The 18,241-nt window shown below is 42.7% G+C and overlaps 1 protein-coding gene across 1 annotated transcript in view; it reads left to right on the forward strand.

The window, feature by feature from the left end:
- Nucleotides 1-17,615, forward strand: part of LOC126161842 (uncharacterized) — a 65,019-nt gene extending 47,404 nt beyond the window's left edge. The window contains exons 3-6 of the mRNA XM_049917947.1: nt 1,264-1,411; nt 6,339-6,472; nt 8,416-8,565; nt 16,788-17,615. Of these exons, the coding sequence (XP_049773904.1) occupies nt 1,264-1,411; nt 6,339-6,472; nt 8,416-8,565; nt 16,788-16,951 (596 nt within the window). The 3' untranslated portion in view covers nt 16,952-17,615. The remainder of the gene's footprint in view (nt 1-1,263; nt 1,412-6,338; nt 6,473-8,415; nt 8,566-16,787) is intronic.
- Nucleotides 17,616-18,241: the final 626 nt, after the last annotated feature.

Genomic DNA, 18,241 nt, shown 5'->3' on the forward strand with positions numbered 1-18,241 from the left:
TTATAGATTTATCATTCCTTTACAATATCAGATTTTAACTTTATTCTTTAAAAAAAGTTTAGTTTCTTTTCAATCATTTAACAAGTTTAAATTGTACCACCGTCTCCTCACGAAGGTTCATTTCATGGTTATTTATGTCACCGCATTGCACTGTGCTGAACACAGGGGCTAAAACTGAAGCATGATTTGCTTAGGCTTCGTTTATTATGTTCATAACTTCGAGCGGTACCAAGTTTCCTTTGGCCCGGGTAAACCATGACACTTAAGGCCAGTTTTGCGTTTCTGTCAAGATAGTTAGATCATTAAAGTTAGCTTTCCATTTCAAAATAATCATCAGGTTCAATTTACATAAAGTAGGCCGACAGTTGCAATTCTTACAGTGCGGCGTTGCATTTGCATGTTATTCTATGTATGAAACTTATTTTAGTCAGACTTTACACGTAAATTCACGGAATTTTTAGAGAAACATTTTGATTATTTATTCTTTGAAAATTCGATCTGTAACTTTATGTAGCATTTTTATTCTGTTGGTTTTGTGTACTGAATTTGCAAGTCGCATATTGTGACGTCACATCTTTTATCACTGTCCACGGTTTATAGTTTTGGTCTTCTAATTAATTTGGTCGAAGTTAATTGCAATAGAAGTATAACGTTACACAGTTTCAGACATTTGGCGACTCATTTTATTGACTTATTATTATGTCGCAAATACTCCACTTGTATTGTTCAGGACAACAACAGAGACACACGAAGTTTTAGATAGGAAACCAGTCCAGGTTTAGTTCACAAAAAATAAACTTTTCTTATGTAGAAAAGTTACAAAATGCGCAGATCCACTACATAAGTGAGGAGAAACTCAATCTCAAGACTGACTGTGGCGCTTTGAGACAGTCCGTGCAGCATCTTCGCCGCAAACCGCAAATGACCTTTGCGCTCTTATAAAGGAAACTTGGCGGACTTCCTGAAGACAGTTGCATCGATGCTAGAATCGACTGAGCTTGTTGACGTTGACATATAATTTCTGTTATGTCTATACTATTTGTGAAGATTGTTAACTATTTTACACTTTTACGTAGTTACTGGGTATTATATGTGTATCCTTGTTTGCGTATAAAGCCATATACGCTGAAGAAATAAGTAGAAGGTGGCACTCACTTGAAGCTGCCACCGTGACGGTATTTAGCCCGATTACCTGTTTTGTCCTTACGGAGAGCGCTGGCCGCGCATCGCAGCACGCTGTGCTGAGTTGTGTCACCGTTGCAGGGGTGCGCGAGCTGCACATCCCTCCCCTGGAGCCGCTGTCGCTGCCGGAGGTGGACCTGCAGCAGGACGCTCCAGCCCTCACGTACCGCGCCAGGCTCACCGGCATTCAGCTCTACGGCCTCTCCGACTACGTCTTCAGCAACGTCAGGTACGTGATCCAAGTCGCGCTCTCGCTGCCGCTGGCACGTTAACAAATGATTCCTCTACCCATGACCTCAAGCGTTAAGCTGCACGTTTATTTAACTCAGGCGTAACTAGAATAAGCGACACCTGGGACAACTTTGACTTTTCATCGTCCTTCCCTTCCCGTCCACCACTTCTTTTTGTCCTGTCACCTTTTTTAATTCCCACCTCTTTCTCTTTCCGTCCAACAACCTTGTTGATTTTATATATCTGCATGCGCTGATAAAACAACATAGCATTGTATGTCCTTTCTATTAATTGTTGGGTATTGTAGTCAAGAGAAATTTTAAGTCTGAGACTATATGGTTACCAGTTTCCACAACACCCCCATCCACCGTAAGAAAAGGTCAAGCCTGTAAGCTGTTACGAAAGTGCAATCAGTCGATTCTTAAATACACTCTAAGACAAAGGTAACGACGCACCACGAAGGAATTATCCGAATGGGGTGGAAGTTGGTATATCTAATGTACATGCAGAGATAAACAACTGATTACAATTTCAGAATAATTGGGGGATTTGTTGAAGAGAAAGAGCTTAATTGAGCAAGTCAATGTGTTAGTCCGCCTCTGGCCTTTACGCAAGCAGTTATTCGGCTTGGCATTGATTAACAGTTGTTGGATGTCCTCATGAGGGATATTGTGTTGTGGATTGGCGAGCCAGCCAATCCACTATGAGGAAGCCGAAAGGCACGCGTTTAAGCTCACGCAGGCTGGCGGGAGGTCTGGAACAGGACACGGAAATGAGAATAGCCAAAAACGTACGTAGCTGCTGGAATACTTAACTTTAATCCATAATTGGTGAACATCGCTCTTGACGGTACAAGTTTTACAGCATCAATAGTAACTAGTAATGGCGCCTTGCTAGGTCGTAGCAAATGACGTAGCTAAAGGCTATGCTAACTATCGTCTCGGCAAATGAGAGCGTAATTTGTCAGTGAACCATCGCTAGCAAAGTCGGTTGTACAACTGGGGCGAGTGCTAGCAAGTGTCTCTAGACCTGCCGTGTGGCGGCCCTCGGTCTGCAATCACTGATAGTGGCGACACGCGGGTCCGACGTATACTAACGGACCGCGGCCGATTTAAAGGCTACCACCTAGCAAGTGTGGTGTTTGGCTGTGACGCCACATATTGTACCAATCCCGATCTGGTTGGAGAGCCCTGCTCATAATGATCCTAACGTACTCGGTTGGGGAGAATCCGGCGACCTCGCTGGCCAAAGTTAGGGGTTGGTAAGCACGAAGGCAAGCTGTAAAAACTCTCGGCGTCTCCGGAAGAGCATTATCTTGCTGAAATTTAAGCCCAAGATGGCTTGCCATAACGCGCAAGAAAACGGGGCGTTGATGTACTGCTGTGCTACAAAGGTGCCGCGGATGACATCCAAAGCGGTCCTGCTACGAAAAGAAATGGCACCCCAGATCTTCTGGTTTTCGGGCTGCATAGCGGGAGACGGACTGATATCCTACCGCTGTCCAGGACGTTCCCAAATTGGTTTTTGGTGTTCATCGGGGCCTGGTATCTCATTCACTGGACTGAAATTGTCTTCAGTGATGAGACCCGCCCCGATGACCAACGAAGGCGTGTCTGGGGAAGCCCCGGACAGCAGTGGGATACCAAGTTGACTGCCTCCCACCCTGTAGCCCGGTAACCAGGAGTGATGGTTTGGGGTGCCATTTATTTTCACAGCAGGTCCCCATTGGCTGTCGACCGCGGCACCCTTATGAAACAGCCCTTCATGGCAAGCCATCCTGAGCTTAAACTTCAGCAAGATTATGCCCATCCGTATACGGCGAGGATTTCTACTGCTTGTTTTGGTGCTTTCCAAACCCTACCTTGGTTAGCAATGTCGTCGGATGTCTCCTCAATTGAGAAAGTTCGGAGCATTATGGGCAGAGCTCTCCAACCAGCCCGGGACTTTGACGATCTAACGCGCCAACTGGACAGAATTTGGAACGATGTCCCTCCGGAGGATATCTGACAACTCTGAAAATCAATGTAAAGCAGAATAACAGCTTCCTTAAGAGCCAGAGGTGGAACAACACGTTATTGCCTTTCTCAATTTGTCAAGCTCTTCCTCTTGAATAAATCATCCACTCTTTCCGAAACTGTAATCTTTTGTTTATCTCTACATGAATGTTACACGTGGATTACATACACCAATTTCCACCCTTTTTTTGTCCTAGAGTGTAATTCACTACTGGAAGAAAACCATAGAAAAAGCCCTTGAAATGGCAACGAAATATCCTTTCATGATTTTGTGGAGTACAGAATATATGTCAACAATCTGAGGTGAGCTGAAAACGAATATCCTCATCAGAAGAGCGCAAAAGAAGTGTTTAAGTTCTTTATTGTAGGAGAGATTCAATATTTGTTAATGCTATACAAGGATACTAAAATTCTGTTGAACCCTCAGTTTTGTGGTGCAGAGTTGTCCTTAAAAGGTAAGAACGCAGTAGTAAGAAATGTTATTTTTTATTGTAAAATGTACTACAAGAAGCCAATGGTGAAGGACGAACAGCAGTACGTTCTGTCAAATGTGACTAATCTTGTAGAACGGAAGCATTAGAGCCCGAAAGCCAGTAGGTTTTCTAAGATTAAATGTACATTTACTCGGTATAATGTGAGGAAGCACCGGAGAGGTGAAAACACGCGTTGTAACTACTAAGCAACTTTTCCAGACTAAAGTTACCCCGAATCTTACAATGATATTTCTTGATCACGGTACTCTTAGCTGTTTCTTCTCTCAGGTCTTCAAAAAGTAGCATGTTATGCTCTCATGTTGTGATTACTAGAAAATACATGTTCGTATGGCCAATGAAAATAGCGTTTGGAAATTTCAGATGGCAGCTATCCAAGCGAAGAACCATCGTTATCATTCACGACCTAATCGGCAGAAGACAGTCCACGGTAACAGATGACGAAGGTCTTAATGTACTGATACAACAAGTAAAACATCTTGTCCTTAAAAGCAGATAAAATACGTCCTATTGCAGTCCCATTGCAACCTCACAGTCACTACAGACATCAGCTTCTCGAGTATTGGTTAACATATCTTCACTTTTAGCAACATCGGCGTCCGTTACAGTCTCTCTCTCCCTCTCTGCTTTTGTGTCATAAGGATGACGGTGCTGTCACTGCCACCAAGACACAGTTTTTCTTGTGGGATAATTCATTTTCTTATTACGAGATGTTTGTGCCTCTATCTTCTAATAAAGATATACGGATTACGTCTGCCTCGGTAATATGCTTACTGGCGCTAACCAGAACTTCGCATTGAACCTGGGATTGCAATGGAAGGTGCAAAGCAATCTCGCAGTGGGGTTTTAAGAGAGATACAGCACTCTTCATGCATTTATCGTCTCAAAAATAGTTGCACCTGGAAATAAAACACCGCTTACTGATGACGACAACGCTTCCTAGACAGGTAAATATTACCGAGAAGAAGAAGACCGATTACAATCTGATATCTCTAGTGGCAATATTTATTGCACTACAGAGAGAAATGTGGTTTACTTCTGGTCACAGTGATTAAAATCGTAGTGTCCTAGGTGAAGTATTAGGTTCAACGAAAATCGTCTTGTGATATTCAATCTCATGAACACTGATTTTCGCTTGCAGTTCCTAGTGGGCGGTGGATTCTTATGGATTCTTAATGACAAACCCTATAACACTCCAGACTTTCTTTATTAAGGATATACTTGGCAACTCTGTTTGGTCCAGCACCTGAAAGAGAACATGTGGAGATGACACTGTTATGAGGACGAGACTTGTTCAATAGAAAGAGACCATTAATGTGGACAGTTAGAAACGTTCGGAACGTCAGACAAGGAAAATCTTCTTATTTTGGCACTTTACACCTTGTATCCGTTCGTTGACCATTGTTAACAGCACGGAAGAGGGTGCAGTTGTTGCGAAGTGGCATCCGTGGCTACTTATAACACGTCTTTAGAATGAAACGTCCCATTAGTTTTATCTTATGAAATGCATTCGAAAATTATGAATACTTTAGTAAACACAGTCGTGGTCGCATGTAAGTCGTTACTTTTTGTTTGTGATCATTTTCGATTTAATACAGAGATCATCATCTGATCTACATTCCATGGTGACATTTCCTGGAACAATATTTCAGAAAAATTTAATTGCGAATACGATTGTACAATGGCTATAGGATTCAGTACCAACATATGAAAATTTGTGCCGGACCGGAAAATACATGAATGTCCGATGGAACATTGCACCGAACAATACAGACACAATAAAATACAAACACTGCCAAAGCAAGGCTATCTGACAATCGAAAACAGTATGCGAGCACTATGGAACGTAGACACTAGAACATATGGCATTTTGGGTCAGTCCTGGAGGCGTGCGAGGATGGATGAGCTGGTTAAAGCAATGTTTCACCTAAAGCGGAAAATCCGGGTTCGAGCCCTAGTGAGGCCCCGATTTTTATGTGTTACTAGTAAATCGTATAACCGCTATGCAATCGTATTCGTAATTTGAGAATGTATTCATAATATAATACGGCTGCCATCAGCAGTTTCTGTTCCTTCGGACATGCATGAGTGTCCTAAGGAATATTGCATTGAATTATAAAGACACAGCTCTACTGAGATTTATCTTCAACTCACTGTGAAGTAAGGTAACAGAAAAAGTCATCATTAAGACCCATTTAGGTAAGTGGCTGAATAGTATCACACAGAACTGATACGAGGTACTAATCAGTAGATTAATATCTCTAAAGTTTGTTTTCTTATTACTTCCATCAAGAAATGAAATAAAAGAAATTCGTAGTGATTGTACTATGATTAAAGTTAACTAGGAGGTCAGATGATGATTTACAAGCCTAAGTGTAAGGAACTGAGTAAGGAGGGATTTTCGCTGCACTTGTCGCAGAGCGGACGTGGACCACGGCGTGCTGACCGGCTCCCTGCGGCTGCCGCGGCTGCGCCTGGAGGCCGGCTACCACATCGACGGCACCGTGCTGCAGCGGCGCATCAGGGGCAGTGGCTCGCTCACGGCCAACATCAGTGAGTACTGCCCTGCTGCTACAGAATCTAAGTGTAGTGGGTATTCTTCACGCTTTGGTTAATGTGCGCTTACTTATTCGTTTAGCTGTTTTCATTTTTAAAATTTCATTTTATTTTCGTATGTTATAGGCCTGTATAAACACAATTTCCGCTTCGGTTTGTATGTTACTCTTCATTGTCAAACATAATTTTTAGACAAACTGCTAAAACGTACAAAAACTTAAAATCACTCTGAAGGTTCTGATGCCTCTTTGTCATATTTCAATATTGATTTTGAGCTTCATTTCATAATTTATTGCCAATGACACATGTTGTGAAAGGGAAAGGAGGAATCAGATAAGCGAATACACACTACGTAAATAGTCTGTCCCGCTTGATCCAAATGTGTGTTGTATTTAGTTATTTTGAGCTTCCAGAGATTGATTAAATGGAATGTTCCATTAAAGTATACCTCTAGTGGTCCATTAATCAACTCAATAATGAATATCCGTACCGTGCTTATTTCTGTATTAACTGGATGTGAAAATAACTTTTTTGCATGTCACACTGAAGTTTCTTTCTCATTATTCGAGTTATTTAATAGTTCCAGTTAAACACATTACGTTCAGACTCACCTTAACGTCATATTTAGTACACGAAAGACAAGAGCAGAATAGCTTTTGAACAACCCTGCTACAGACGAAGACTACATGGGTATATCGATTAACTGATGAGGAGGTACTGAATCGAAATGGGGAACAAAGGAAATTTATGGCAAAAACCGAGTAAAAGAAGGGATCGGTTGATACGGCGTTTCCTGAGACATCCAGTGATCGTAAATGTGTTAGTGATAGCGAGGGGTGGGATGTAAAAATTGTAGAGGAAGACCGAGGGATGAATACAATACACATTATAATGAAATACAGTTAATGGAGCCTGTATTTGCACTATCTAAACTCACTGAACATTAATCCCACTATTCTGTACGCCAAGACACATGGGATCCCACTAACATTTACAAAAATAATAGGGAATTGGCATTCTGTTAGTATTCATAACTTTTTTTTTACAAATTGGTGCAGCACTCTGCAGTCATGAAGAGTATACAATAGGCACCACTGCAGTTCCGATTATTATTTGCACGAAATACATCTTTTCAATATGACTCTGTTCGACAACAGTGGATCATGTTTATTTCAAAATCCAATAAGCTTTGAAGGAAAAATATTCTTCGCTGCATTGCAGCGGACGATAAAAGTCGGGTAGTCCACCACAAATCTGATAACACATCGCAGTTAAACGTGATCACACTCAATTAACATAAAACGAAGCATTCTTGACTGAGTGTTCATGCGTAAGAATCATATCTACTATTTTTCGTCACAGTAACGGACAATTCCCGGAATTTCTTTCACTTCGAGGGCATTGTCAACTATAAATAAATGTCGTGTGACTAGGGCTTCCCGTCGGGTAGACCGTTCGCCGGGTGCAAGTCTTTCGATTTGACGCCACTTCGGCGACTTGCCCGTCGATTGGGATGAAATGATGATGATTAGGACAACATAACACCCAGTCCTGAGCGGAGAAAATCTCCGAGCCCGCCGGGAATCGAACCCGCGCCCTTAGGATTGACATTCTGTCGCGCTGACCGCTCAGCTACCGGGGGCGATTGTCCACTATGAGACGCTAGATTAACTACACGGAACTACTCAGCACAAACAATGAAGAATACTGTAGTGGGATTTTTGTCTTTGCTGCAACGGCTGTTCCCACACTATGTGTGTATCACGGAAACTATTACTGTCAGATGCTTTGTTCGGTGCAGCCTCGCACCAAATGAAGCTGAAGGAATATCTGGAATGTAAATTGATTATCCACAGATAACAGGTAGCGCAGGAAAGTGTGTGGTGTTTGTTACCGCTGGGTGTGTAGCTACTCGATCTCGATGTTGCCGTGTGTTGCAGCGGACACGGCAGCGGAGGTGGAGGTGCGCCTGCGCACTGTGTCTCGTCGCGGGGAGAAGTTCCTCACTGTTTCGGACACGGCGCTGCGGCTGGACGTGGGCGCCGCCATGGTGCTCTTCCGCAACCTCGAGCAGGGAAGCTCCGACATCGGTGCGTACCTCTGGTGTCCACGTGACCTCTCGATTACTCTTGCGCTACTTCAAACAGTTGTACTCCAGGGTGGCCACCCTAGCGTCTTCTGTGGGGCTTCCTTCAAACACATACGGGATGTATAAAAACAGATCTCAGGAACTTTGGACATTTATTCTTCACATCAAAACATTACAAAATGTCCATACGAACATGGGTCCGAAAATCTTTCGTTACGGAGGTTATTTGTGAATTTCAAAACTTCCCTGGAGAATAGAGTGTACAAACAAATGTCGATCTTGCAGCCTGTCGTCGATTAATTCATTGCACGATATTTCGACTGGACGCCTGCCAGTCATCTTCAGGTGAGCCATCTAAGGCTGACGAAGACTTGCTCCGTTCTGTCTGTATAGCGCCCTGCTAGTATTCCGCGCATGCGTCAAAATTCAAATTTACGGGCGGCCCACACTTCACAGCGGCAGCGCCCTCCCTGGTGGAACCACGGAACCCAGCTGCCCTATGTGCAATCGCTCGTCGCGGCCGTTGGCGCACTCTATCGTCTTCGGTTAATACAAATCGTCGAAATGGTGGGTTTCCACGCGCTGTCCAATTGGTAGCCGCTATCACGGTTCATCAGATTTTCTGCCAGGCGTATTTCCCCGGATTCATTGCTAATGGAGTCCCAAAATGATGTAGCTGTGGCCAGAATTACAGTTCTATCTTAATCTATTGAATGTCCAGTTAAAATACAGTGTCCGGCAATAGCGGACTTGCTTGATTGCAAAAGGCGTGTGCAACATTGGTGTTCAGTACAGCGTTCTTTCACAGTGCTTGTGGTCTGTGCTATATAACCCGTACTACACTGATAAAGTATTTTATAAATTCTGGCCTTCCGCAATAACAAGTCGTCCTTCACCGATCCCAAAAGGTATGCAGTCTTAGATGATGGACGGGAAATCACTTTCTCTTGAAATTTGCTTAGGATTCTTGCCACTTGAAACGAAATGTTGTCCACAAAAGGAAAAAAAAACTAAAGATTTTGCCGGCTTTTTCTCTTCTTTATCCACTTCCTGATTCTTCATTTTAACTGAAAGTACCCTGTCAATCTGCTCGGTGGAATATCCATTCTTTCCAAACACTGTCTTTAGGTGGGCGAACTCATCAGGTAAACTATCTAGGTCTGAGGCAGTGTGAGCTGTGTGAATGAATGTTTTAAGCACGATCATACTTTGCGACGAATGATGACAACTTGACGCATGCAAATACAAATCAGTATGAGTGGGCTTACGATAAACTGAATGCCTCAGACAACTATCATTCTTTCGACTAACCAACACATCCAATAAAGGCAGACAACCATCTTTGGTTCAAATGGCTCTGACCACTATGGGACTGAACTGCTGTGGTCATAAGTCCCCTAGAACTTAGAACTAATTAAATCTAACTAACCTAAGGACATCACACACATCCATGATCGAGGCAGGATTCGAACCTGCGACCGTAACGGTCGTGCGGTTCCAGACTGTAGCGCCTTTAACCGCTCGGCCACTCCGGCCGGCAAGACAACCATCTTTCCTCATTTCCATGGTGCAACGAATGTTCTTATGAATGGAATTGAGATGGTAAAGAAACTCCGTAAGTTTATCCCCTCTACGAGGCGACGCTATGAAAGTATTGTCTACATACCTCCAAAATAAATGTTCATGTTCGTGAATTCCTAAGGGACCAAACTGCTTCGGTCATCGGTCCCTAGACTGCACACTACTTAAACTAACTTATGCCCGAAGGAGGACTCGAATCTCCGGCGAGAGGGGGCGCGCAGTCCGTGACAGGACGCCTGAAACCGTGTGGCCACTCCGCGCGGCCTTCCAAAATATAGTCGGTTTAAGTTCCGCTGGTTCAAGTGCTCTCTCCTCGAAATCCTCCATAAAAATGTTGGCCACCTAGGGAGACGGAGGGTAGCCCATGCTGACGCCGTCAGTCTGTTCAAAATATTCTACTACGAGATAACAAAACGGTTTCGATCGTTTGTAGTGTCCAGTACTACTATATCAGTGCCTTCTCATAAATTTCGTAGCGCAGCCCTGTCTGGATAAGTTAAAGTACTACGCTGCGGAGGAGCTTTCAAAACAGCACGGCAAGTTTCCCTTATTATTTCTTCTGTAGCATCCGAAGGAAGGCGCCGTAGTGGCCGGACGGCTACTTCAACAATCATAAAGCTAATTAAAGACGGCGCTCGAGTTGTAGGTGCAAAACTGAGTCCTTTGCTTAATACAAACGACGTCGCACCGTCTCCGTGAAATTCACAAAGGTACGTTACCTCTTGTGGCGACGACTGCTGTGACAACAGACGATCAAATTTCGGCATTTATTTACAAAGGTATTCATCACATATTGTATTAACTAAAATATTTGATAGCTGTATACTGAGTTATAATAGTCTTTACATGTGTTCTTGTAATACTATACGCCGGCCGTAGTGGCCGAGCGGTTCTAGGCCCTACAGTTTGGAACCGCGCGACTGCTACGGTCGCAGGTTCGAATCCTGCCTCGGGCATGGATGTGTGTGATGTCCTTAGGTTAGTTAGGTTTAAGTAGTTCTAAGTTCTAGGGGACTGATGACCTGAGAAGTTAAGTACCATAGTGCTCAGAGCCACTTGTAATACTATACAACATTCTCGAGACACTCTGTGGATGAGCCGGAGAGTCTGTGTATGTCCTTCAGATCATCCTCATAGACATACACTTCACATACACTAAATGGTCCATTAACTGGATTTCCTCGCACTCACATTTATCGAATACACCCCATTTGTTCACTGGTTGCTTACACCAACCAGCATTCTTCCTGACGCGGTTCTAAGTTGTCCACAATTTCGTCGGAAGGTTGAATCCATCGATCTTCTTGTTGGTATCGTCCACCAAGTACCGGTTCTTACGTTCACTTAAAGCCCACAGCTCTTTCCAAGCTGTCTTAGAGTCGAAGCCGATTTTCCAGGAAGCTGACCTGGATTTAAACTGTTTGTAGGTGCTAGGTCTTGGTGTACAGAGAGTTCTGGGTTGTTTAGGGTTTTTCTGTATGATCTTGTGGCTAAGTGTGGTCGCCTAATTTCAGGGGGCACCCTGAGTGTTCCAGAGATTATCCACATTGTCATCTTTAGTTGGACGTCCACTTTAGCTACGTGTACACTTCTCATCCAGATTGGCGAACAGTATTCAGTCAGCTGTAGACAAGGGCTGGTGCTGAAATCCTCAATGTGCTCACTCCACAGCCAAATATTGTTCCAGATTGTTTCGACAGGATAATGTTAAACAATTCACTCCACGACCACATGCAGTTCGAGATAGTTTCGACAGGATAGCATGAAAATGGATTTTAGTTTCTGTTTTGTATCTTCTAGATGTAAGTTATACGTTAGAGTGTAATCTAATTTCGCTCCCAAGTATTTAGACTTATCCTCAGGCATGACACGTTTGCCATTCATAGAGAGTTGCAGTTTCCTATTTGTATCTCTGTTGTTAAGGTGCATTACGCTGCTGGTCATTTATTGGGGTTTGGATGAAGGTAGATGTGAAGGGATTTATTATTTACGGTACAAAAATGATACATTTACCAAAAACATTTACATACGAAAAGATTTATGACTCATGGCAAACACATTTACATTTGCAATTGCTCGAAGTGAGCACCTCCTGCTTCCATGCATCCCGTAAGCCTACATTCCATACTTTAGCGTAAGCTGTGGAAAACTCCTAGTGGGTTCCGTATTTCGAGGGTTATTCGGAAAGTATGGAACGATCGGTCGCTGAAATGGAAAATACAGTGAAAATCTGATGAAGCTTTGCACATATGAGTTGGGCACTGTGTCTAGTACCCCCGTGGATCGCATCATGTCGCTCGTTTCAGTGCTGAGCTCACAGTGAGAACGTAAAGATGGCTAGAAATTAGCGTCTCCCGCCAAGTATGAGGGCCTGGCGAAAGATTTCGATGAAGCTATGCATTCCACATAGCATAATTGTCATGCTTGTTCGTTCTACACGATAATTCTCGGCCGCACTTTGCAGGGCCAATGAAGATGATCCTGCAGCGTTTTAGATGGAAAGTGTTAGATTACCCACAATACAGCCCGTAATTAGCTACCCCTGAGGTTCATCTCTGCTCAAATGAACAGCTGGCTATGAAGACAATATTTTGACACAGGCAAGGAACTGCAGCCCAGAGTAGAAAATTGTTGAAAAGCACTGACGGCTATCTTCTATAACGAGGGAATTGAAAAGTTGGTACAACGCTCCGACAGCGGCGACTGTGGAGAGAAGTAGCTGGAAGGTGTAGCTAACCGTTGCAAATAAAAGTTTTGATTTTGACTATGGTTTCAATTTTGCGACCTATCGTTCCTTACTTTCCGAATAGCCCTCGTAATTTTTGGTTATATCCATCTGCGATACGATCCCTCAGAACATCGACATTGGGTAGGCGAGTTGCATACATCAAGGATTTTAAATGTCCTCAAAGAAAAAAATCCATTGGATTCAGATCTACTGATGAGACAGGGCATCCAATGGGTTCCTACGAACTGTTCGCAAACTGGTTATCGAGATGATAGCGAACTATACATGTAAAGTGAGGTGGAGCAGCAACAGACGTGAACCACATTCGTTGGATGACGTCTAGAGGCACGTGGTGAATTAAATGTAGCAACTCATGTCTGAGAAACGGTAGATACATTGATACAGTAAGACGTTGCGGAAAGAATCAAGGGCCAGTGAGGTCATCAAGAATGATTCTTCGCCACATGTTTAGGTTAAACCTCTGTTGTCTGCCTTGTCGCACTTCATGAGGAATTTCGTAAGCCGAGACGTGATTATTATTCTAACTGAAGATACAGTCACTAAGAACTGCAGAAAGACAGCATACTGCCCCAACAGTTGACAGAAAGTTCTTCTTGACTGAAAATTTGGATCATTTTACCTTTGAATCGGTTGAAGGTGATATGGATACAGAAGATTTTCATGCAGAATGCTCCATGTCGTCGTGTGATTAGCGCCTCCGATTCTCGCATTCCTTCTTGTACTAGTTCAAGTTCCGTTCCGAGTACGTAGAGTCTCTTCAAGCTCATGCGTTCGTACGTCGCGTGGTCACCACTAGCTGCAACTCTCTTCTCAAATGAGCTTGTCTCCCGGAACCGTTGGTGAAACCGTATGAACGTTCCTGCACGATATAACTATCTCGCAGGGTAGCGTTCAGCATAAGGCTGCCGTGCTGCCTCCACATTCCCATCTACTAGGCGGTACATGCTCTGCATATACGTAATTTCAGACACTGAATACTTCGTTATGATGGAAGTTATTTTAAAACTGAACGAACGGCAATCAGACGAAACAAAACAGTTGTACGAGCAATTCTCAACAAGGAAATGAGTAAACATGCACGTCTGAGGTAAATTACACAACCAGGAGTCACTGGAGGTAATTCCTTTTACCCCTGTCCAATGAAGGATTCTCAGACCCATGTTCATATGAACTTTTTGTATTGTTTTGATGTCAAGAATACATCCCTAAAGTTTCTGACACATGTTCTCATACACCCTGTAGACTACATTCTTTCCAGTACCCTCACAACAAATCCTTCTACCATCTACTGTCACAACCAGCGTTTTTCCGGATTCGTACCGTTTAATATCGCTTCTTAATTAGTGTGACCTGATTTACAAATTAATATGAGTCTTCCAGACTGCGAGATACTGTTTCCTCGCAACTCAGTCTCTGTGTGGTACAAGTGCCACAGTGGTGACGTGGAAAAACCGATTATGGCAAATTATCAAAAGATAATCAGCCGTTACTAAGCGTGGGTGTTTAGATTTGCGAGTTGATCGGCCTTTTCGTTACTATAATTGTAATCAGCAACAGGTCTGGTGGCCAATAAAATACAACGCCATATAAGGTCTGCAAAATTATTAAAACAAGCAGTGAATTTGTGTACCATTCAGCTAGTCTGATGATATAAAACATGAGTGAGCTTGAGACAGATATTAAATTTTAAAAAAATCTGCATTTTTTAAAAATTTATGGTTTATAAGCACATCACTTCAACAAAAGTTAGAAAAAATGTGAACTTTTATATTAGATACTCTTAATTATTTGCAATAAAATACATTCCTACATTGCTACGTACCTCATTTTCATATACTACCCGAATACAACGTACCGAGCTCACAGAGATGAACAACCATATTCTGTCGAGGCTCAGGTCCAAATGATGAACAACTGCAAACTGAACTGAACTGAACTGAACTGAACTGACCAATGAGCACTCGCCTACTCCGCTATCCCTTTTCGACACGTTTGCTTTTACTTGCAGTTATTCACGTACATTCATTTTGGTATTCTACTGGTCAGCATAACTTTCCTTTTCAGATGAAATATGTTTGATGCGCTTCAGTTTAAGGTCACTCGTACCGTAATTTAAGAGAACTCGTGAAACATAGTACGAATTTTGTTGTCTAACTTTTCCGCCCCAAGGATCAGGATGCACTTTAGATTTCATTCTTACCATTTTGGCTCCCACTGATTATTATCGATAGTTTGAAACAAGCATCTTCCATCCTCTACAGGATGTTCGGAAATTCCCTTTACAAATTTCTAGGGTTTGTAAAGTGAAGTGAGTACATAATATACTGAGTTGGAAATATGTCTGCAAACGTACCGCTTCCGTGCTACAACATTTCAAACATGATGGTAATCCGACCACTTTTACAAGTAGGCGTAACCCAGTACATCATTTGTTTTACATTTCCACTCATTAATATCCAAATAAATTGCTCGTGCACTCGTTGACGGATTCTCTTCAGCGTGATGCAGTACAGTCTCTTCCAAATCGGGCATGCGGTGCCTCCATGGAGCACCAGTCACGCCTGCTGACGGTGAAGGTACCTTTTTCCAAGCCGTTGTGTAATTGTGGCGAAAAGGGCATGCGATGGCGTCGGACGTTGTGGATAACGATCTCGATAAAGGGGACAAGCAGCTCTTTCATTACCGTGAGCTTCGCCGTTCAGAAGGATTACGTCGACATATTCCACAAAGCTGTACTTAACCATGTTGATCTAACACTCACAGACAAGTGAATGGGGCTCGAACCACGTCAGGGGGTAGAACAGACGCCAAATGACATTTCTTGATGCAATAATTTACCAACAGCCGTATGTATTGTAGAATTTTATTTTATGAATTTCTTATATGCTGCCAGTTTCGGCATTACATTGATGCCATCTTCAGGCCCCACACTTCATAGTCGTATAATCGCTGTACACGGAAGAAGCCATATAACTGGATCCGTGAATCAAATCGCTATGCAACAGCTCTTGGTGGCCACAAAGAGCTGTTGCATAGCGATTTGATTCACGGATCCAGTTACATGACTCCTTCCGTGTATGACGTGTGGGGCCTGAAGATAGCATCAATGTAATGCCGAAACTGGTAGAATATAAGAAGTTCATAAAATAAATTTCTGCAATACATACGGCTGTTGGTAAATTATTGCATCAAGAAATACATGTCAGCCGTTATCCCACCGTCCATAATGGATCAACAAAGACCACATGACATTAGCCGAACCGACGTAACTGACCCCCTCCATGACTACCCTTTTGCATACCCACCTAGCAAACATGTTTTTAAACGGCTGTAGCACGGAAACGGTACGTTTTCGCACATGGGTTCCTGTTCAGAATAATATGTACTCACTCCCCTCTACACATCTTAGAAGTTTGTAACGGGAATTTCCGAACACCTTGTATATCGTGTGTGGTAAGTAACATATTCCCTTTCCTCATATACCGAGCGAGGTGGCGCAGTGGTTAGCACACTGGACTCGCATTCGGGAGGACGACGGTTCAATCCCGTCTCCGGCCATCCTGATTTAGGTTTTCCGTGATTTCCCTAAATCGCTTCAGGCAAATGCCGGGATGGTTCCTTTGAAAGGGCACGGCCGATTTCCTTCCCCATCCTTCCCTCACCCGAGCTTGCGCTCCGTCTCTAATGACCTCGTTGTCGACGGGACGTTAAACACTAATTTCCTCCTCCTCCTTTCCTCATAGCATATTTCAAAACGGGAATTTCCGAACACCTTGTATATCGTGTGTGGTAAGTAACATATTCCCTTTCCTCATAGCATATTTCAAAACTATGGAAATGTGGGTGGTAACTGCTTACACACGTGTAAAATAAAATATCTGACGTGTTTTCAGTGATGGCGACGAACAGCTTCCTGAACGAGAACTCCGTGTCACTGGTGCGCGAACTGCGGCCTGCTGTGGAGAGTGTGGCGGCCATGGTGCAGCGAGACGTGCTCAGCAAGGCGTTCCGCGCCGCGCCGCTGCGCGTACTCTTCCCTGAAGACGCCAAGCACTGAACGGCAGAAACATTCACAACCGCCCAGCTCCACTTCCTCTTCTCACCAGACCCACTCTCTCGCAACACATGTGTCCTATTTGGCAGCTATGTGACCGAGGGGAAACGCGAAATTAGATACGAGTGTTCCCCTCCCCCCAACTCCTCAGCGTTTATCAAAATGATGTTTTTATCTCACTGTGGCCCTTTATTGTTTTCATTTTCAGATTCCATAGCTTGAATCCTGCGCTTCCCGTGGAAGTGTTAGAGAAATTGAATCATAGCACAGTGAAAATAGTTACGTAACATTAATGATAACAGCTTCCTGTCAAGGCAGAAAGAATGTGCTCTAAGGAACACTGTTTCATTGCTCGTAATACACTAAAAAGTAAACATGAAGAAGATCGAGTGATTATATAACAAATTATTATTGTAGCTGTCATTGCCTGAGAGTGAATAATGTTTGGTTTTATTGTTTACTTAACTATAATTTTTTACGTAAGACTGAACGAACTGAGTTCCGTATAGTTACGAGGGACATCATAATTTTCATACGTCATACCTACAAAGTACAAAACATATAGGCTCTTATTTAATATTTATTTTTATTTATGGCTTATAACTGTGTGTACTGCAATTTTGTAACTTGTTAATTATATTAAAAATAAAACTTCATTTAACTGATACTTTTATTCCTTCAGCCTTAAATATTTGATACTTGATTGTTACATCTCCATTCTCTTTTACTGCTACATGTCTCTTCGCCTGTTTCTTGCACGAACTAATGAGTGTCTGTAAAATTTCGGCTTTCTATTTGCTTTCTTTCTTAGGATACCTTCTTTTCAACTGTTAATCTTTGTATGAGTTACGTATTTCGTTCCCTGTCCCTGTCGAACATATTGCTCCCAGAAAGCTTACCCAATACTCTAACCCTTTATTCTAGCATTTTAGATTTCTGTTTTCACTAGTGTTAGAGATTCCCTGACACATCATAGATGGGATGGCTATTCTCCAGAAATTTTTAATAACGCTTCTAGCATTAACTTTCTATTAAGTAATAACTTACTATGTTACAACGGCTTCGCTGATGTATTTGATTGTAACTACATTGTTTTAGGGCCATTACTCATTCGTAAAGTAAATTTATTCTTTTACTTTTATGTTGTTCGATGTCATTGACCTCGATACTGACTCCTATCCTTTAAAAGCTGAGTAATTCATACAGGTAAACTTCGCCAGAAAATATTGTAAACCTTCTATGTAAAAAAAAGTTGTCTGTATGAGAGAAAACTGAATATAATGATTTCGAAAA

The sequence above is a fragment of the Schistocerca cancellata genome, chromosome 2 (genome assembly GCF_023864275.1).
Source record: "Schistocerca cancellata isolate TAMUIC-IGC-003103 chromosome 2, iqSchCanc2.1, whole genome shotgun sequence".
In the NCBI taxonomy this organism is placed as follows: Eukaryota; Metazoa; Arthropoda; class Insecta; order Orthoptera; family Acrididae; genus Schistocerca; species Schistocerca cancellata.